The sequence below is a fragment of the Podarcis pityusensis genome (genome assembly GCF_964106645.2).
Source record: "Podarcis pityusensis genome assembly, chromosome: 6".
In the NCBI taxonomy this organism is placed as follows: domain Eukaryota; kingdom Metazoa; phylum Chordata; class Lepidosauria; order Squamata; family Lacertidae; genus Podarcis; species Podarcis pityusensis.
The window spans coordinates 4148371-4170893 of record NC_138030.1 but is presented as its reverse complement, the minus strand read 5'-3'; the positions used below and the strand labels follow the sequence as shown (position 1 = coordinate 4170893).

At 49.9% G+C, this 22523-nt stretch overlaps 1 protein-coding gene across 1 annotated transcript in view; it reads right to left on the bottom strand.

The window, feature by feature from the left end:
• The window catches only part of SCRT2 (scratch family transcriptional repressor 2), a 31707-nt gene extending 17118 nt beyond the window's left edge, over positions 1 to 14589 (bottom strand). The window contains exon 1 of the mRNA XM_081011569.1: positions 14383 to 14589. Within this exon, the coding sequence (XP_080867695.1) occupies positions 14383 to 14524 (142 nt within the window). The 5' untranslated portion in view covers positions 14525 to 14589. The remainder of the gene's footprint in view (positions 1 to 14382) is intronic.
• Positions 14590 to 22523: the final 7934 nt, after the last annotated feature.

Sequence of the window (22523 nt, the reverse complement as noted above, 5' to 3'; positions counted from 1 at the left end):
AGACGTCTCTCTTGCCTCCCCCAATCTCTGTTCTTGAATACAGATTTTGATATAGAAAGGGAAAGAGAAATCCCTGAATGCGTAGAGCTATCCTTGCTTTCTCTCGCTGTTGAAGATCACTGGGAGATGCTTCCCTCTGCCTGAGATGGGTCTTTAAAAATAGAACCCACCTTTGATTTTTATTATTTTGGCAGATGTGCAATTCAGAAGGTTTAAGAGACGTCCCCCCCAACCCTGGCAATCTCTACGATTCCCCCCCCTCCTGGTTCGCCTTCTCCCCCTCCTCCTCCTCCTTGTTTACCAAGTGCAGTCACACACTCTTGGCGCAAAAATGCACTCCTCAGCAATTTTTCACACTTTCGCTGGAACACACAGCAAGGTTATTGCCAAGAGGAGCAAACTATTTCAGGCAAGGAGTTGCTTCCAGCAACAGGGATGGAAGGGAAACAATGTCTGTGTCGGGAATCTTTTAGGATGCGTCCCGTGTTCCTTCCTGACGAACCTTCTCTCCTCAAATTGTCAAGCAGCGGGTTCCGTTTATCCTCTCCAGCATATCAAAATTATGATTTTTGGGGGGTTTTTTGACAGGGGAGGGGGATGCACTACAAGACTCTTCCAACCCCCTCAGAGCAGGAGCAACCATCCTTTTTCAGAGTAATTGACGGGCTCCACTTTGCTCCATATGAGGTGATAACGAGTCTTTCAAGTCTCCCTGTTCTTTGTGACACTTCAGCACAGAGTAGTCTTTGCCAGCTTGGTGGCCCAGCCAGCATGGTGCTTGTATTTCAAAAACATATGGAGAGCACTAAGAGGGAGTCAGAGAATAATAATTTTGGGGAGGGGGAATTGGAACAGGAGTGCACTCGTTGGATATGATCCCCATTAGTGAAAAAGGCACCCTGTGCGAATTCAGCTCTATTCATATAGGTCCAACGTGGGACTTGAACACACGAACATTGGATGAAGAGTCCTGTGCCCTCACACATTTACTGATTCCTTGGGGTTCCCCCCCCCCAAACTCTTTATGTGATCTCAGCCAATCAGGGATCACATAGTGAATATGACGATATTGTGGCACCCTTTGACAGACAAATGAGGGTGTGTTGCCTTGTTTGTATGTTTTTATAAGGATTTATCTTCTGCATTATGATTATTTCTAATTAACACTTTTTAAAATTATATTTATTATTGCCTGTGTGGTATCTTGTGAGCCGCTTTGAGCACAACTGTGGAAAAGTGGCATATAAGTAAACTGATGATGATGATAAATGAGGAGGGGTGGGGAAGAGGAGGCATGTGTTTTTGGAGGATGGCACTTCTGATTTTAATGAGGGTGAAAGAGGAGAGCACAAAATATGGTCTGAAGCTCAATATCAAAAAAACTAAGATCATGGCCACTGGTCCCATCACCTCCTGGCAAACAGAAGGGGAAGAAATGGAGGCCGTGAGAGGTTTTACTTTCTTGGGCTCCATGATCACTGCAGATGGTGACAGCAGTCACAAAATTAGAAGATGCTTGCTTCTTGGGAGAAAAGCAATGACAAACCTAGACAGCATCTTAAAAAGCAGAGACATCACCTTGCCAACAAAGGTCCATATAGTTAAAGCTATGGTTTTCCCAGTAGTGATGTATGGAAGTGAGAACTGGATCACAAAGAAGGCTGATGCTTTTGAATTCTGGTGCTGGAGGAGACTCTTGTGAGTCCCATGGACTGCAAGAGGATCAAACTTATTCTTAAGGAAATCAGCCCTGAGTGCTCATTTGAAGAACAGGCTGAGGCTCCAAGATTTTGGCCACCTCATGAGAAGAGAAGACTCCCTGGAAAAGACCCTGATGCTGGGAAAGATGGAGGGCACAAGGAGAAGGGGACGACAGAGGACGAGATGGTTGGACAGTGTTCTCAAAGCTACCAGCATGAGTTTGACCAAACTGCGGGAGGCAGTGGAAGACAGGAGTGCCTGGCGTGCTCTGGTCCAGGGGGTCACAAAGAATAGGACATGACTAAACGACTAAACAACAGCAACTTCTGGTTTTGCCAGGTTGCCCGATGGCAGCATCATTGCATGAGGGCACAAAACTGTAGGGAGTGCCAGGACTTGTACCCTCCACCCACACAATAGGCAAACATTATTTATTTTTCTGCACCCTCTTCAACCCCTCTCAACATTGCAGAAAGTGGGTGGGGCTTTTGGAGTGGGTGGCTCGGTCACGATTTATGGAAATCCGTCCCCTATCGCGGCTCAGATCTCAGCTGCCCCTCTGCCCTTGTTCCTGGCGTGCAGAATCCAACCATATCCACCTTGCCTCCCTCTACACCGCCGGGGTGCTACAAACTTCCCATTATTGGCAGTGGCGTAGCGTGGGGGGTGCAGGGGGGCCGGCCGCACCGGGCGCAACATCTGGGGGGGGGGCGCTCGCACTCGCAGCTCTCTGCCCCTACCGGGTTAGGGGGCGCAAATTACTTGCCTTGCCCCGGGTGCTGACAACCCACGCTACACCACTGTTTATTGGTGTCCTCGCAGAAGCATCAGCTTCTCAAGGGCACCTGTTCCCTTCAACAAAGAACATGCCAAGCACCGGGTTTTTCTGCCTCGCTCAGCTTTTCTGATTATGGAAAGGGGGGTGGGGAGGGAAACAGGCCTCAAAGCCCCAGGCAGGTATTTGTGAATTAAGGAGGAGAGGGGAGGGAGATCTATAGCAGCAGCCCATTCACTCTCTTGCCTCTCCTGCTATTCCCTGAGTCCCTGCTCAAGAACACTTGACACTGATTGCTCCTTAATGCACTAAAAGCACCTTCTCTCTCTTTCAGATTCCTGGATTCTCTCCCTCTCCCCTCCCACCTTTTCAGCGCATGCTTATGCACTGAGAAGAGAGAAACAAAAAAAGGAGGTCTCCTTCATCTGGGCTGGCATCCTGTTTCTAAGAGTGGCTATTAATCCGCCGATCAATTAGCGAACTGTTAGTTGCCCTATATCCAAAGTTCTCTGGGTAATGAACTGTTGAGCAATTTAAAAACGGTTGCAAATCGCAAACCACAACCCAGGGGCTACAATGACACTTGGGAAATGGAGATAGGTAAAGGGACCCCTGACCATTAGGTCCAGTCGTGTCTGACTCTGGGGTTGCGGTGCTCATCTCGCTTTACTGGCCGAGGGAGCCGGCGTACAGCTTCCGGGTCATGTGGCCAGCATGACAAAGCCGCTTCTGGCGAACCAGAGCAGCTCACGGAAACGCCATTTACCTTCCCGCCGGAGTGGTACCTATTTATCTACTTGCACTATGACGTGCTTCCGAACTGCTAGGTTGGCAGGAGCAGGGACCGAGCAACGGGAGCTCACCCCGTCACGGGGATTCGAACCACCGACCTTCTGATCGGCAAGTCCTAGGCTCTGTGGTTTAACCCACAGCGCCACCTGTGTCCCCATGGAAATGGAGAAGCCATCACCAAAACAGAGACCAACCGTATTGCCAGCTGGAGTTAAATAATTTAATCATAAAAGCCGTGCAGCTTGGTTACGGTTGAATCACATTCTAACTGTTCAAAATATAGTGAGTTTAAGAAAAGATCAAGATAATAAGCAATCAGGGATCCTGTGTTTATTTTACTGCACATATCATGCCCTGTTCCTTGCCCATAGCGCCTGACATTCAAAAGCGCACTTTCTGAAGGAGGTTCCATTGAACTCAGTGGTGTAGCATGGGAGGCAGTGCCCCGGGCACAAAATTCTGAGGGGGCACAACCAGTTGCTCCCATGCAGGATGCTGCACAGGTCCCCATCCTGTCCTGGCGAAGGCAGCAGAGCAGCCCAGGCCTTGCCCTCCTCTCCACAGGCGTGGGGGAGGGGGATTTGCCCGCCAAGGGCTTTGTTGGCCGGCCAGGATCCCCACCCCTATGTGGGCAGGCAGGTGGCGCAGCACAGCCCCACTTGGCTCCGGTGGGGAAGGAGGCACCCCAACAGCGACGGCTTGTGCACCCCGGACTCAGGCAACCCACGGTATGCCACTGATTGAACTGTCATGGATAATCATCCATTGCCATGAATTCGAATTCTCCTTTTAAGAACCACCCCAAACTCCTCACCCCAAGTTGCTATTTGCCTGAGTAGAAAAGCAGCCACTGTCCTAAAAGTCCAGCAGGATCAGACCAAAGGCCCCCTCTAGTTCAGTGCAGAGGCCAACCAGATGTCTATGGGAAACCTGCAAGCAGAACAGGAGCACAGAATCACAGAATGTGGGATGTATCATCACTGAAGCAGTCAAATACAACATTTCCTGTTTCCTAGAGTGAACACACAGGGGGCGGGTAGATGGGCGTGACCCCAGCAGACCCTATAAAAGAGCTAGTCATGCAACCATCTTCCTCTTCTGCCTTTTTTGCTCTTTTGCCATCTTCCTCTCTGCTGGCCCTTAGCCAGCAGCACATGGCTCTCATCCTTAAAGAGGATGGAAGCCACAAAGCAGAAAGTCTGAGGCCTAACTCAGATTTCTTTTCTCTACAAATGTAACTGTAACCACGAGATGAAGCCTGCCTTCAGAATACTGCTTTGGACTGAATGTAAGTAAACTTTACTCTTACTTTTAATCAAGACTATCGTGTTATTATTAGTTTAAGAGGGAAATAAAAGGGGAAACTTACCAGGAACAAGCCAGACTGGAAAAGCCAGACTGGACTGCTTAACTTAAAGCAGCCTTTCTCAACCTGTGGGTCCCCAGATGTTGTTGGACTACAACTCCCATCACCCCTAGCTAGCAAGGCCAGAGCTCAGAGATGATGGGAGTTGTAGTCCAACCACATCTGGGGACCCATAGGTTGAGAACCGCTGACTTAAAGAATTCTAACGAATCATCAACTTGCTTCCATCAGTCTTCAAGGGAATGTGCTCTGCTGCTTGCTCACTAGCGTGAGTGAGGAGGGATAATATTTAATCAATATATCCTCTCCTACTTTCCTCAACATTCCCACACAGAATTGTAGTGCTGGCAGGGACCCAAAGGGTCATCCAGCCCAACTCCTGCAATGCAGGACGCATAGCTAAAACGGTGTGGCCGCCCTTTTCTGGGCAAGATCCCCAGTATCACCATGATTAGGGACAGCGTCTCCACCCCCATCGTTCTACCAGGACACTGATGTCCAGCGCCGAGGGCCTTCTGGCAGTTCCCTCGCTGCGAGAAGCCAAGTTACAGGGAACCAGGCAGTGGGCCTTCTCGGTGGTGGCACCCGCCCTGTGGAATGCCCTCCCACCAGATGTCAAAGAGAACAACTACCAAACTTTTAGAAGACATCTGAAGGCAGCCCTGTTTAGGGAAGCTTTTAATGTCTGATGCATTACTGTATTTTAATATTTTGTTGGAAGCTGCCCAGAGTGGCTGGGGAAGCCCAGCCAGATGGGCGGGGTATAAATAATAAATTATTATTATTATAACTCCCCTCCTGGGCCAAATGCTGCATTTGCGAGGGCTGGCACTTTTCTAGCTGTGGTGGGGCCAAGCTAGCCACCTCTACTACTTCTGCAGTGCATTTTAACTCCTAAAGCAGGAGTTGAAGGATCTCAGGGGAACTGGTAGGAAAAGACTTTGCACATGCCCTCCTTTCAAGTTTCCAGGTTTCTGCAGCCTCCCTGGGCAGAACAGGCCTGCCAAGACTTTGAAGCGGAAAGCTTTTGACAGCTCATCTTCTCACTCAGCCCAGGACAGCTTAATCCTTCCCCTGATTCTTGCTTTCCTTCCTGAAATATCTGGTTTTCTTTACAGGGAGGGAGGGAGGGAAGGAAGGGAGACCTTCTCAGAAGCAGCTCTGACTTGTGATCAAAGATGTTGCGTTTTCTCCAAATGTGCTGAGCTGCACGGAGCAGGCAGCCCACAATTCAGGAAAGGGGAGGTTAATCTGCGTCCCTCTGTTCCTCCTCAGCCTACTTTCAAAGGGTCTCTCCACGCAGCCAGTTCAGACCTCTGGCACAAGCGTTCAGAGCCTGCTGGGGGGGGGGGGAGAAAGGGGGGGCAGAAAGAGACAGTGTAGACTAGTGGTTAGAGTGTTGGGCTAAGGCCCGAGTTCAAATCCTCACTCAGCCATGAAGCTCATTGGGTGACCTTGGGACGGTCATTCTCTCTTTCTTAGCCTAACCTACCTCACAAGGTTGTTGTATATGTACAATAGGCAGGAGGAGAGCTCTATGGGGGAAAGGTGGGGTTATGTGTGCAATTTAATACATGAAATAAAAATAAATAGGGGGGAGGGAGACACTGTAATATGGACTCTGACTGGCAGCAGCTGTCAAGGGTTTCTGGCAGGAGATAGTCCTAGCCCTACCTGGAAAGGCCGGGGATTGAACCCGCGACCTTCTGCGTGCAGAGCAGAAGTTCTACCACTGAGCTACGGCCCTTTACTCCACAGCAGTGCAGAGAGGATGGACCTGCTCATGGAGGGCATCTTGCCTCAGCCTTCACAACCCCATGTCAGGGACCAGGCAGTGGAGGAGGGGTGGAGACTCTCTCCCCAGCCTGACCCTTCCAGAGAAGAAGACAGTTCAGAATTACAACAGGGGTTTGAGGGAGATCACAGCTCAGATCAAATCTTAGATCAAATCTATGCTTCCAGGTATAGTGGAAGACAGAAGTGCCTGGCGTGCTCTGGTCCATGGGGTCACGAAGAGTCGGACACGACTAAACGACTAAACAACAACATGCTTCCAGGTGCCATAAGAAAGCTGCAGAGATAGCGCAGGATAGTGCGCACCCCGGAAATGATCTCTTTCAGCTTCTGCCTTCTTGAAGAAGGTACAGGGTTATTAAGACTAGGAGTAGCCGCCTGAGAAACAGTTTCTATCCAAATGCGATTTTGGTTTTAAACACAGTGTAAGATAGTCTCTGTGGGAGTATATTGTATTCAATTATGGGGTATCAGAGTTTTTAGGGGGTTAACCAGGTTGGGATAGCTGGGATAGCAGGCTTGTTGGTTTTTGAATGTCTGATGTAGATTTTTTCAATTTCATTGTTCTGTATGGGTTAATGACAATAAAGATTATTGTATCGTAGAGGCAGATGAGGGGGAAAGCTGGGAAATAATGGGAGAGGAGGAAGAAGAAGCACGGGGGGGGGGGGAGAGAGCTGATGGACACAGTGTCTTTGGAAAGCATTCCAGACCCAGCCTCTCCCAGAACCTGGCAGGCATTGAAAGTAGGAGAGCAGAGAGCTCAGAGGCAGAGGGCACATCTCAGCACCCGTAGTATTCCAAGAAGCTGCATTTCTAAACCTCTCTGTGAATATTTAATAAAAAGCAGTTGGTAGGAACGTTCCTTGTCTTATCCATTCCTGGCAACCTACCGTGGGGGGTTAGATCCTCTGACGACTGACACCGCACAACCCTGGAGCTGGTACTGTAGAAAGTGTCCCTATATCCTAGGGAGAAATCCCAAAGGGAAGGATTGCCACACCCAGGGATGGCTCGAGATGTTTTGCCACTCAAGTGTGTGCAGCCCCAAATGGGGCAAACCCTGACACAGCAAAGGATTTTGGGGTGCACACCCCTTTGACCACACACCATTCCATTGGCTCACCTGAAGAGCAGAGCTGTTGGTAGAGTCCATGGAGCCATTCCTTCAAACTCATCCATCAGAGAATGTCCCCCTTCACTGAATGCCTGATTGACTTGTGGAACTCACTGCCACAAGATGCGGTAATGGCTGGTCAACTCCAGCAGGGTTCTTCTTATTAATCTGGCAGTCAGTAAAATGTAGATGAACCATCATTTTAACCAAAAGTTCACTACCAGCATCCTTTGAAGACCTTTAGGGAGGCAGTATGGTGTAGTGGGCAGCGTGACCCAGGGAGACGCAGATTCAAATACACGTCCAGTTCTGAAGTCGATGGGGTGTCCTTGAGCCAGTCACTCCCTCTCAGTCTCACTCCCTCACCTGGACAGGTGAGGTTTTAGGATAAACAGGGTGGGGAAGAGAGTGCCTATCCCCTGAGCAACTTGCAGGAAAGTGTCAGAAACATTAAAGGTAAAGGTAAAGGGACCCCTGACCATTAGGTCCAGTCACGGATGACTCTGGGGCTGCGGTGCTCATCTTGCTTTATTGGCCGAGGGAGCCGGCGTTTGTCCGCAGACAGCTTCTGGGTCATGTGGCCAGCATGACTAAGCCACTTCTGGCGAACCAGAGCAGCGCACGGAAACGCCATTTACCTTCCCACCGGAGCGGTACCTATTTATCTACTTGCACTTGGATGTGCTTTCGAACTGCTAGGCTGGCAGGAGCAGGGACCGAGCAACGGGAGCTCACCCCATTGCGGGGATTCAAACCACCGACCTAGACCACAGCGCCACCCGCATCCCTTTAATTGTAGACCCACTAATTATGATTTGGCCACCGGTGGCGCTGTGGGTTAAACCACGGAGCCTAGGACTTGCCGATCAGAAGGTTGGCGGTTCAAATCCCCGTGACGGGGTGAGCTCCCATTGCTCGGTCCCTGCTCCTGCCAACCTAGCAGTTCGGAAGCACGTCATAGTGCAAGTAGATAAATAGGTACCGCTCCGACGGGAAGGTAAATGGCGTTTCCATGCGTTGCTTTGGTTCGCCAGAAGTGGCTTAGTCATGCTGGCCACATGACCCGGAAGCTGTACGCTGGCTCCCTTGGCCAATAAAGCGAGATGAGCGCCACAACCCCAGAGTCGGACATGACTGGACCTAATGGTCAGGGGTCCCCTTTACCTTTACCTAAAAATGGACCCTCCCCGATAAATTAATCAATAGAAACTTTTAGTTGATTAATCTACCGTTGAATGGATTGAGACGCAGCTCTTTGCACATCCTGTTCCATTGAAGGGAAAGGGGAAGTGCCTGCATACAGGACATCTCTCTCTCTTTCTGTGTGCACATGGAAGTCCTCATACCCTCAAGGGACAACTGTAGATGGGGGCAGGGAGGCTAAAGTGCAGATCTAACACAATGCAGCTACATGCATGGATGCTTGTAGCTGACAGCCTGGTAGGCCAATGGCAGCACGCTCTGCTGCTTTCTTCCTCTCTCCCTCTCCCTCTCCCTCTCTCTCTCTTTGCAGGGTTGTTCATGCTCTCCCCCCGCACTCCGGAATCTTCCCCCCTGGGGAAAAGCAATCCATATGGTCTTGCTGCTTTCCTCTTGCCATTGATCTGCCAGCCCCCGCTGCCTGAGACAAGAGAGAGAGCTCTTGCTAGTCAATTTGCCTTTGTTTTGCCTCGGTTCCACCAGGGGAGAATCGACTCTCCAGTTCCTTGCGATGGTTAACAACCCCCCTCAGATGTCGTCCTGCAGGGTCCCAGGTGGAAAGGAAGGGGAACCGATGGAGCCTGCGCAAGACAGAGTCCCAGAGGAACACAGAAAGCTGCCTTAGCAGTGAATCAGATGCTTGGTCCACCTATTTCCATATTGCCAGCACAAACTGGCAGTAGCTTTCTAGGACATGGGTAGGCAAACTAAGGCCTGGGGGCTGGATGTGGCCCAATCGACCTTCTAAATCTGGCCCGTGGGTGGTCCGGGAATCTGCATGTTTTTACATGAGTAGAAGGTGTCCTTTTATTTAAAATGCATCTCTGGGTTATTTGTGGGGCATAGGAATTTGTTCATTATTATTTTTCAAAATACATTCCGACCCCCCACAAGGTCTGAGGGACAGTGGACTGGCCCCCTGCTGGAAAAGTTTGCTGACCCCTGACCTAATGTGCCCATCAAGAATCATGCCCTGTTTAGGGAAGTTTTTAATGTTTGATGTCATATTGTGTTTTAATTTGTTAGAAGCTGCCCAGAGTGGCTGGAGTAACCCAGTCAGATGGGTGGAATGAAAACAACATTATGATGATGATGATGATGATGATGATGATGATGCCACTGCAAAGATCGATGACTCTTGCTGCAAAACCTTGGAAAACATTTCATGCAAGCCATGCAGCACCACAACAAAATGTTGCAGCACAACAGTGAGAAATAAATTCAGATGCCCCCAGCTTGTATGTAAGCAGCATTTTGTGCATTCAGCACACCTGTGGGACTGTGGAGACGACAGCAGATCAGAGTTGCCTATCCACAGGGTAACATCTGGGAAGTTGCCAAGGCTAAAAGGGAACATGGGGGAATGTGTTCATTGGCTGTATCCCAGGTCAAGGTCAGCTGCAGGTTTGTGGAGGGCCTGGGCAAACCCCCTCCTCTCTGGCTGGGCCCCAGTGAGCTTACCAGCCAGCAGCACTGGGGGCTAGTGAGCCAACATTTACATTTCCCACAATGCCCCAGAACTGCGCTCCGTTGGGGAATCAAAATGGCAGCTAGGCTCTGCCAGATGCTCAGAGCTCTGGGCTGGATAAAAAGGAGCTGCCAGGGTTTCTGGGACCCAGTCAGAAAGAAGCCTTTCTCAGGCAGGTACACAAGAGCCTTAAAAAACAAAACAAACCAACAACACCTGGAGATGTTGGGGCTTGACTGTGGGATGCAAAGTCAGCGCTGTGCTAATGAGCTACATCAGCTGCCTTCTCCAGGGTGTTCTGGACCACAGCTTCCACCTGACTGCATTGTAACTAAAGGACCCAGGTCACAACTTGATGGTGTGCATTCAGATTAGAATATCCAGCCCACAGCCAATGGTCAAAGATTAGGGGAGTTGTCATCCCATGTTGGCTATTCCTGATGCCTTCCTCCAGAGAGGGTGGCCGGTTAGGGATCTCTGAGCTCCATCTCCTCTCCCAGAGGGGGTCTCAGGAGGCAGGATGAAGGAAGGCATCAGTGACAGACTACAGCTCCCATCATTCTTGACCGTTGGCCATGCTGAGTGAGGATGGTGGGAGTTGTAGTCCACACCATCTGGAGAGGGTTAGGGACCACTGAGCTCCATCCCCTCTCGCAGAGGGGGTCTTAGGAGGCAGGACGAAGGACGGCATCAGAGGCAGCCAACATGGGATGACAACTCCATCATCCTTGATCATGGACTGAATATTTTCATGCACACCATCATCAATGTATGACTTGGGTGGTAAACTTACAAGGGCAAGAAATAGGGGAGGCGCTGTTCTTGGGGAGGATGGATAAGGAGAACAGCAACACAGTCCTTTAGTTGCAATGGAGGCAGCTGGAATCGTAGAATTGTAGTTGGAAGAGACCCTGAGGGTCATCTAGTCCAACCTCCTGCAATGCAGGAATCTTTTTGCCCAGCGTGGGCTCAAACCCATGGCCCTGAGATTAAGAGTCTCATACTCTACCAACTGAGCTATCTGAGTGTTAGGTGAATCTGATTTCCCCATTTTAGCTTTGGCACAAATAGGGTAGCAAAGAAATGGAAAAGTTGTTCTCCACTTTGAAACCCACAAGGACCCTGTGAGGCAGGTTAGAGAGAGGTTGGCTCAAGGTCATCTAGAGAACCTCATGTCTTGAGGTATCATTTGACTTTTCCCTGTAGTGATGTATGGAAGTGAGAGCTGGACCATGAAGAAGGCTGATCCCTGAAGAATTGATGCTTTTGAATTCTGGTGCTGGAGGAGACTCTTGAGAGTCCCGTGAACTGCAAGAAGATCAAACCTATCCATTCTGAAGGAAATCAGCCCTGAGTACTCACTGGAAGGACAGATCCTGAAGCTGAGGCTCCATGACTTTGGCCACCTCATGAGAAGAGAAGACTCCCGGGAAAAGACCCTGATGTTGGGAAAGATGGAGGGCACAAGGAGAAGGGGATGACAGATGATGAGATGGTTGGACAGTGTTCTTGAAGCTACCAGCATGAGTTTGACCAAACTGTGGGAGGCAGTGGAAGACAGGAGTGCCTGGTGTGCTCTGGTCCAGGGGGTCACAAAGAGTCGGACACGACTAAACGACTAAACAACAACAACAACACCCTAGGAATCTCATAGCTTGTCTGGGTCTCCCTGGTGCTAGTCCAGCACTCTGGTCACTACCTCTCACATGCTTGCAAAAATCATTTGGACACAGGAATGTTCTCTTCCCACCTCCTCCAAATTCCTTGTTCTTAAACAAGGAGGTCCGCTGCCCAAGAGTCACAAAAAATTGGGTTAAAATCTCCCTTTCTCTCTCTTTTTCTTCCATGACTCCATAGTATATCCTTGTAAATGGGAGGGCAGGTGTGAAATCTCATATGTCAGAGGGTGATTGAGCAGGATTCCCACTAACTGGGGGTGGGGGGGGTGAAGGCTTGAATCCAACGCGCCCCGCCCCCGCCATGTGGTTCTCCTCCCCCTCCCACTAATTCCTGGCTCCCGTCCCTAAATCCCACATTCTCAAATCTTCAAATCATTTTGCTTCCCATTCCCAACGTTTGCAAAAAAAGTTTCAGATCCTTTCAAAAGCCTACATTGTATGCAAGAAGCAGCCTTCTCAAAATAATGCGATAGAGGGTCGTTCCACAGATTATTCTGATCACAGGAGTTGGATTTCCTTAGCACAGTAATTTGATTTAAACAACACCAATCCAACAACCACAAAATATACAGCCTCATCAATCCCGTGTAGGTCTACTTGGAAGTAAGACCCACTGATCTCAATGGGACTGACCTGCTCCCAGGTATCATTGTTCACAGAGGAAAGATGGGGATCCCACTTTTGAATGAATGAATGAATGATATGTATCCATCAGAATTTAATTAAAATTTATGGAGGATCAGACTACCAGCAGCTCTTAGTCATGGTGGTTTAATCAAGCCTCCTTCTACAGGGACAGTATATCTCTTCACCCCAAATACTGGGGTGAAACAACAGGAGAGTTCCATTGTTTTCTTGCTACGAGCGTTTTAAGGGACTGACCGCTGCTAAAAGAGTGTGTGACCTTTTGATCTGGGCCAGCAACGCATCTCTTAAATCCTTAGAAATACATCCACACCCTTGACCTATTGAAGCTTCGCACAGCAGTCCTGTCGGGGCGAACGGACTGGAGCGACGCCACTCACAGAATCAAAACTCCTTGCAAAGGCCGCCGCATCCACTCAGGAAGGAATGTCATATTTCTGCAGACGCAGCAGTTTTACGCAGGGTGCACCTATGGGAATTCATCTGCAATAAACTAGCACGACAACACACACACACACAAAAACACGGAGCCGCTCTTTGCAAACGCGTCCTTCGCTTTCACATACATTGGGCCAATCCCTGAGGTTCGAGAAACACGCGCAGAATGCCCTTTCCAACACACACACACAGCTAGCCACGCACAAAACGCGAGAAAGACCAAACTTTTCCATGCCTCATTTTTTTGCAACGGCTCCGCTAAAGTCGTCCACCTGAGCTGTCCAACATGGGTTTCTGGTTGGCGGGGGAGAGAATGAGAGGTACTGCTGCTGCTGCTTTGGGTCATAAACTTGGGAGATGGAAGAAGGCAGCCGAGGATGAAAGCGGCTGGGAGGAGAAGGGGGGAGGGGAGAACATCCTGCCTCTTTGTAGGACGAAATGGATGAAAGAAAGCAAGGAATGATCCTGAGTCCGGGCCGCGAACAGAGGCTTTGCCTATCCTACCTTGAGCTCAAAATCCCCCTTTTGCGGCCTTGGGGCGAGCAAACCCTATCCATCTCTCACTCTGCCCCCGCACCCCGTTTAAAAATGTATTTATACAAATCTCTTGGACTCAGAACATTTCTCCCCCCTACAGAAAACTCTAAGATCTCACATTGCATAACGGAAAAAAGCATCCCAATTTAAGTACAGTATCATCTCTGCCCTCCCCCGTTTTGTGTACCCTTTCGGTAGTAGAGGGGGTGAGTGAGGACCACCGCCTGGTCCAAACTTTGCCCACCCAGACTTTGGGTGCCGATGTGTCATAACGCATCCAACGCTCTCTCACAAAGGTTATTTCTCCCTGCTCACTGGCGATGTACCCCCGGGGGGGGCAATCACACACACACACACAATTCTGTTCTAACGTTCAGAACTATCCCTCTGGTACAATGATGCTGTGGGAGGGTGGGTGGGAGCAGTAGAAGAGACCCCCCCCGCGCTCACCCTGCAGGCAGTTTTGTGTTTTGTGGTGTGTTTTTTTAAAAAAAGATTGACACCACTTTTTGCTGCCTGTTTCCGTTCCCTAGAGGAGCCACGAAGGGGGGGGGGGGGGAGGTGTCACTGTGTCCGGGGAACAGAGAGACCGAGGTAGAGGGAAGGAGAACTCCATTAACACCCACCGTGGTTATAATCGAGGTCCCTCTATGCAAAACGACCCAGACCTTGCCAAATAGGTTGCGCCCGCTCTTGGCTCACCCCGCACGCGCATAACCAAGTGTTTCCCCTTTACACGCTCCTCCTGTCCCCTTCTAAGTCCCCTCTCCCTCATCCCCACACTTTCGCTCTCATCACTTCCTAGCATCGCACGCGCCCCCCGCCCAACCCGCCCTCCGACCCTTCTCAGAGCGCCTCTCGCCTCCTTACCATCCTCCACCCCAGGGTCGCCGGCTCCCAGGGGTCCCGCCAACTCATTGTAGGAAGTTTCCAAGGGGTGGTAAGTGGGGGTCGCCGGGCTGGGCTGGAAAGCGTCTGCCTTGATCTTCTTGACCAGGAAAGAGCGAGGCATCGTGCAAAGGACCCGAGACGCCGCCGCCGCCTCCGCCGCCTCTGGCTTCTGCTACTGCTGCTGCCGCCTCCTCCTGAGCCTCGATCAGCACTTTGGACAGCTCTCCGCTGGGGAGCGAGAGGAGGGAGGGGCGGAGATGGGAAGGGGGGGGAGGAAAGTGGAGGAGGAGACAAGGTTGGGGGGGGGGAGAGGCGGGAACTGCCGAGGAATAGCTGAGGTCAGCAGCACGCTCCAGCCTCACCCCCCCTTCCTCCTGTCTTTATATGGGACGCAGGCTGCGGGGAGTGGGGTTGGAGCGGGGGGGCGATCAGGTGGATTAATCCATCAACGGTCCCCCCGGACCGTCAGCACGTGAGCAAAGAACAGGCCGGGCTAAAGGATGGGGGCGTTGTGTGTTTGGGGGGGGAGTTGGGGGGATATTGCGAGAGGCAAGGCAAGGGTGGGAGGAGGGGAGGGGGGCAGGGGAGGGAGAAAGTGAGAGGAGGGTGAAGCAGACAAGGGGACCGGGTTGGCAGTGCGGTGAGGGGGGGGGGGGGGAGGAAGAAAGAGAGAGAGAGAGAGAGAGAGAGGAGGGAGAGAACACAGTATTCCATTGCCCATCTGGTTAACACTGCGACACACACACACGTCTAGAGTCCAAGGTTTGAGCCTATAAACACCTTTTCCATATTATTCGGCTCTCCCACCCCCGCGCCATCATATAACCCACGCGGCGACGGCCAATTTCAGCTCCGGGAGAAATTCGCAGGCAAAGTCTGTACCCAAGATGAGGAGAGAGGCCGGCGCTCTGAAATCTGTTCTAAAATCAGTGCAAGATAACTTTTTTCTTCCCCTTCTGCACCCCAGAAAATAAAATGGAATGCTGGTTGCCAGAGGGATGGAGGCAAAAATAGGTACCTATCGATCCCTATCGCTCCCTCCACTGCATCCGTCCCTTTCTCCCCCCACTGAGCAAAGCTCCAGAACAGGCCGGCATTTTCTACTCCTTTTGGGAACACTCTTCCTCCCCCCCCCCCCGCGCAACGTTTCCTAACACAGCTACCCAAATTCCTCGCCATGCAGGGAATTCCTCCGCCCCCCTCGTCGTTTCCCCTCCCCTTCCTCCTCCAAATCGACCCCCTCCCCTCGAGCAAAACTGCTCCTTCGACAGTCGTTTCTCTCCACCCGGAGGGTTGATTAACTCTTGCCTCCCCTCCCCTTCCTCGTGTCCAGCCAAAGGCAGAACAATAGGGACACGTGTCTGAGGAAGAAGAGGAGGGGAGAGGGGGGTGGGGAGGGGGGAAAGATTCTCTCTCTCTCCCCCCCCCCCATCCCTCTCTTCACCACCATCCACGGTTTCTTTGTCTTGGTGCAAACCCAGGGTGGTTTAAGACCCAGCAAATTATGATTGTTATTGAGCCTGGATTCAAGGGCGGTGAGAAACCCTGATTTCCCAGTTCAACAAAAGGTGGAGTACTTTGACCTTTGGAAAAGCGAGAATGGAGAAGGAGAAGAGTCAGTTTATTCCTTTTATCTAGAGCCAGCTGAAATACTGAAGTTATTTCGCTGCTTGAGGCGAGAAGGAGAAAACAAAACCCTCAGTGGTGCCACCACCCTCCAAAATAATGCGAGGCACACAACCCACAGAGGTAATTCTCCCCCACAAGCCCCAGTGCACAGCTCCTGGTTACTTTTCAACAGGAGACGTTTGCAGCGGATTGAACCCCAGACAGAGCCGGATTCAGGGCAGTGCGACTGGTTCGGTCGCACGGCAAGCAGGGTGTGTGTAGGCCGAATTCTGGCATCGCACAGGGTGCCACTGAAATCTGAGACCCCTGAGGGTCCACACCTCCAACTTGGTCTTCTGTTCCATAGCCCTTGATCACACCCCTAATCATCCAGCTGCCCCTTGTCTGTTTGTGAAGCTGCCTGTGTCTTCATTTGACCCCAGAAAAAGGCAGGGGTAATGGGAGGACAGCACAGACCCCAGCTTGTTCAAGGTGCATTGCAAACCTCTCTCTCTCTCTCTCTCTCTCTCTCTCTCTGTGTGTGTGTGTGTGTGTGTGTTCTGCACAGACTCTTCTTGACTTTGACCATTTCCAGTTCCTTCGGGGTATAAATCAGGGCCTGTTCCTTACTCTGTGCCATCAGGCCAGGACAGCCACTAAAAAGTCCACCAGGCGTTTGACGGATGGTGTTTCTTTGCCTGTTGCCAATGCCTGTCAGCTTGGGCCTAGCAGCCTGTTGAAATGGCTCCCTCTCAAATCCACAAAGCGTTGCCAGCCTGGGGATGAAATGAATCCTGTCCTCCGTGTCCTTGGATAATTCATTTTATCGCAACCATTGTTTGTTTAGCCTGTGGCCTAACTACTGCACCAGGAAGGCTACAGATTGCAAAGTTTCCCTGCAGCTTTCAGAGCAGAAACTAATGCACCGTCCTTAATCTAGGAAGCAGCTGCGGCAGACCTGTGACATTACAGATGTTGCCATATCCCAGATGTTCACATTATCCCAGACTATTGCCCATTCTGACTGGGGCTCAGGGATGGACAAATCTTTCCAATTCGGTTTCTTAAAGTTTCTCATTTTGGAAATAGTTCAGTTCTCCACATTTATGTAACTGCAAAGAGTCTCTATGAAAACCTGTCAGCATTTTTGTGCAAATTTCTCCTAATAGTTGCATATTTACCTGCTATACACATTTTGCAAACTAATAATAGTAGTAGTACGCTATTACTTTTATTTGCATTTTAATGCCCGCTTTTTTGCAGCATATGCATTTTTCTACACATTATTTGGTTGGAATGCTTTGCTGCGAAATTTGGAGAAGTGTGACTTTTGGATACCTGTGTTTTATTTCATGCATTGTTCAGAGCCGTAGCTATTGGGGTGGGGTGGGGGGGCTGGCTACATTTTTTTTTGTTCTGGGTGAAGCCTCCAAAGGGGCTCCACTGAGGCTCCCAGCCTGTGTTTGTACACAGCAATGGTTATAGAATCATAGAATCATAGAATCATAGAGTTGGAAGAGACCACAAGGGCCATCGAGTCCAACCCCCTGCCAAGCAGGAAACACCATCAGAGCACTCCTGACATATGGTTGTCAAGCCTCTGCTTAAAGACCTCCAAAGAAGGAGACTCCACCACACTCCTTGGCAGCAAATTCCACTGTCAAACAGCTCTTACTGTCAGGAAGTTCTTCCTAATGTTTAGGTGGAATCTTCTTTCTTGTAGTTTGGATCCATTGCTCCGTGTCCGCTTCTCTGGAGCAGCAGAAAACAACCTTTCTCCCTCCTCTATGTGACATCCTTTTATATATTTGAACATGGCTATCATATCACCCCTTAACCTCCTCTTCTCCAGGCTAAACATGCCCAGCTCCCTTAGCCGTTCCTCATAAGGCATCGTTTCCAGGCCTTTGACCATTTTGGTTGCCCTCCTCTGGACACGTTCCAGTTTATCAGTGTCCTTCTTGAACTGTGGTGCCCAGAACTGGACACAGTACTCCAGGTGAGGTCTGACCAGAGCAGAATACAGTGGCACTATTACTTCCCTTGATCTAGATGCTATACTCCTATTGAGGCAGCCCAGAATTGCATTGGCCTTTTTAGCTGCCGCGTCACACTGTTGGCTCATGTCAAGTTTGTGGTCAACCAAGACTCCTAGATCCTTTTCACATGTACTGCTCTCAAGCCAGGTGTCACTCATCTTGTATTTGTGCCTCTCATTTTTTTTGCCCAAGTGCAATACCTTACATTTCTTCCTGTTAAAATTTATCTTGTTTGTTTTGGCCCAGTTCTCTAATCTGTCAAGGTCGTTTTGAAGTGTGATCCTGTCCTCTGGGGTGTTAGCCACCCCTCCCAGTTTGGCGTCATCTGCAAATTTGATCAGGATTCTTTGACCCGGGTGAAAATGAGCCTTGTTTCATTCCGCATTGTTTCAGGAACTGTGAATCAGGTAAGGTAAAGGTAAAGGGACCCCTGATCATTAGGTCCAGTCGTGGCCGACTCTGGTGTTGCGGCGCTCATCTCGCTTTATTGGCTGAGGGAGCCGGCGTACAGCTTCCGGGTCATGTGGCCAGCATGACAAAGCCGCTTCTGGCGAACCAGAGCAGCGCACGGAAACACCGTTTACCTTCCTGCCGGAGCGGTACCTATTTATCTACTTGCACTTTGATGTGCTTTTGAACTGCTAGGTTGGCAGGAGCAGGGACCGAGGAACGGGAGCTCACTTCATCGTGGGGATTCGAACCGCCAACCTTCTGATTAGCAAGTCCTAGGCTCTGTGGTTTAACCCACAGCGTGTGATTCCCGCGTGAATCATGTAGGCTTGCATTAAAATGTGAACTGTGTCAAATTTCTCCTCTCATCCCTACTGGGGGCTGATGGGATTTGGAGTCCCACAACCTGCCCTGTGCAGTTTTCCTTTTAAAACGAAATTTCAAAAAACAACAACCCTTGAAATAAAATTTATTTTGAAATTGGTATTTCAATGATATACATATTGTATATAAACACAGAATGGAAATTAAATATAACAATAAATAAAAAGTAAACAATAGCCTGCGCCCCTCCACCCTGGGCCACAAGCCAGGTAAATGATCGTATCACTGCTGCCTGTTTAATTCATTTTGTGTGTTGCTCCTGCAGGGATGATTCTTCAACATCAACTTTGTTGGACTAGTCAAGTTGTTCGGATGCTTGATTATTGTCTTCCAAAGCAACTACTCTATTCCAAACTTAAAAATGGAAAGCGTAATGCTGGTGGTCAACAAAAGAGGTTCAAAGACTCAAGGCAAATCTTTAAAAAATGTAGTATAAACGCCGACAACTAGGAAACACTGACCTGCGAGTGCTCCAGTTGGAAAACAGCCTTTACCAAAGGTGTCGTAGACTCTGAAAAAGCAGGAATTCAGGGTGAAAAGGAGACACGTGCTAAGAGGAAGCCATGCTTGGCAAATCCACGCTGAGATCAACTCCCACCTGGAAAGCAATGTCCCCACTGTGGAAGGACGTGTGGATCCAGAATTGGCCTCCATAGTCACAGACTCATTGTTAAAACTGTGTTTATGGAAGGCAATCTTACTCGGCTACGAGGGATCGCCAAAGAAGATGACGACTTTGGTATCTGACTCCACTCCCCACCAGCATGGGGCCCCTGGATGTGGCCCCACAGGCTGAAAAAGACCCCTGATGCAAGCTGATGGCCCTTGTTGCTGTTGATGTCAGTGCAGGTGTCACACCCTAGAAAACAGGAAGGTGGAGAGGAGACCAGACAAAGCCCAAATGCCCACCACTTCTGGACACTCAACCAGAGTTTTTGACCTCTCCATCCAAAAGAAGCCTGCAATTGCAACTTCTTCTTTCTCTTGTGCTTCAACCTGCCCCAGATGACTTGGCCTCTATGTTTATTGTGTTCATATCCCCCCTTCTCCCTTCCCAGGAGCTCAAGGAGGCATATGTGGTTCTCCCTGCTTCTCATTTAATCCCCCAAACAACCCTGTGAGGTAGGTTAGGCTAAGAGGCAGTGACTGGCGCAAGGTCAGCCAGAGAGTTTCATGGCCAAGGGAGGATTCGAACTCTGCCCTTGTCTGCCCAAGTCCGACACTCTAACCATTGCATCCCACTGGCTTTCTGAATCTGTTTCCCCTTCCTCAATACAGCCCCATACGCTTAACTCCTTCACCACCCCCACTTTTTTTTTTTAAACCCTCACCAACCTCACATTGGGGGCTATCACATTCAGTTGAGGAAAATTATTTCCATACAGCTGCCCAGAAAGCCACGAATTTTAAGATCATTGTGGGTTGCTGGAGGCTGGGGGGGTCCTTTCTTCCTAGCGTGGAAGAAAAGGTTTGCATTCTTCCTTGTGTGTCTCTCCCCTCTGTCCTTTTTTGTGCATGGAGAAGGGGGTTCTTTGTGTGCATTTGGGGAGGGGGCAGCACACAGAGGCTTATTGCAGTCAGCAGTATTAATGCCACTCGGCCGCTCTGATTGCCGGTTATTAGCATATATTATCTCAGTCCCCTGCTCCTGAAAAGAGGGGGGGCTATTCTCTTTCTCCCCTCCCCAGCCGTCCCTCTCGCTCCCCCTCCCCAATCCCCACCCCTACCTTGTCTTTTACACTTAATTACCTCGCTTATTGCACTACATCAGGGTGGGGAGGGGTGCAGAAATATCGCAGGGCAGCGGGCAAGTGTGTTTGGCACAAATAGGGCATGAGTAATCGCCAATTCGCTTGCTGTGCCTCCGAGGAAGGAAAGGGAAACAGGATTCCATATTAACAGATAAGGTACAGGGAAAACCGGACTCTTCTATCTCCCCACCACCGCCCAAGGCCTTGCGAAAGGGACTCTCTGAAGCATGCAATAAAGGAGCAACAAGGAGATGGGCTCAGGGAGAAAGGAGGGGGGGCATTGCTAAGCAGCGGCATTTAAATAAGAGCTGCCCTTTGCGGACCTAAAAGGCAAATTGTCTGGAGAGGTGGCTTCTGTTTGCTCCAGCGGGACCGCTAACCTTGAACTTGCAAGGCGTGTGATGTCACGGCTCCTTGCCGGGGAGACAGATGGGCTATGATGTCATAAAGAGCCCCAGATTGTTCTCATGGGCCATGTGTTCTTTCAGGAGGGTGTTATGTGCGTGTGGTGATTTGGAGGTGGAAAGCATGAATGCAGACCTTCCGACTGTCCCGATTTTCCTGGGACAATCCCAGATTTACAGCAGCCATCCCGGTTGTCGTTTTTTATTTGATTTATTTGATTTGATTTTTATTTTATTTGGAATGTCCCGCTTTTCCTTATGACGTCCCTATTTTTATCAGAGAAATGTTGGAGGCAATGAGAGCAAATATGAGATGTGGTTTGAGCAAACAAGTTGGAGGAGAGAAGACTGGGCGCTGATTCGAGAGCCATCTTCAATCATTATCATCATCATCATCTTCATTATTTTATTTGTAGCTGCCTTTCCATAGTTGACACTATGCTCAAGGCGGCTTACAACATGACAAGATTTACACAATTACAAACACAGCAGAAGTCATAAACAATAAATAAAACACATCAAAAAGTACACAGCCAAATGGAAACAATTTCCACGTAAATCATAAGATCAAAAACTAAAGATGCAACAATAATATCCATAACAGCAGCAGCTCTCTCAATCCTCCATAAACAATACAGTGGTACCTTGGGTTAAGAACTTAATTCGTTCTGGAGGTCCATTCTTAACCTGAAACTGTTCTTAACCTGAAGCACGACTTTAGCTAATGGGGCCTCCTGCTGCCGCTGCACCGCAGCTGCACGATTTCTGTTCCCATCCTGAAGCAAAGTTCTAAACCCGAGGCACTATTTCTCGGTTAGCAGAGTCTGTAACCTGAAGCGTCTGTAACCTGAATCGTCTGTAACCCGAGATACCACTGTACTCCAGCCCAAGAATCTGTTCAACAGCCTCAGCTTTTGTAGCTGGAGTCAGTCCGCACTCCACTCTGCCAGGCCAGATGGAAAAGGGCCAGCAAGGCAGAGTGCGGGTCTTCCAGGGCTCACATCCAAGAAGACGGTCTCATTTAAAAGAACGCAGATAAAAATTAAAAACAATTTTGAAAGAGGAGCCCTCTCTGCTGAGCAGCAGCCGCGGTCCTTGTGAAGCCTGTCAGGCCCCGCCCCAAGCCAGGTGGAGAGAAGAAGAGGAAGAAGAGTTTGGATTTGATATCCCGCTTTATCACTACCCGAAGGAGTCTCAAAGCGGCTAACAATCTCCTTTCCCTTCCTCCCCCACAACACTCTGTGAGGTGAGTGGGGCTGAGAGACTTCAGAGAAGTGTGACTACCCCAAGGTTACCCTTGTGGAGGAGCGGAGACACGAACCCGGTTCACCAGATTACTAGTCTACTGCTCTTAACCACTACACCACACTGGCGTTGAGAGAGGAAAGGATGGGCCCTTCAGTCCCTCAGCGGGCAGCCCTCCTGAAGGGCTGAGGAGCTGCCACACGGAAGATGGAACAAGCTTGTTTTCCGCTGCTCCAGGG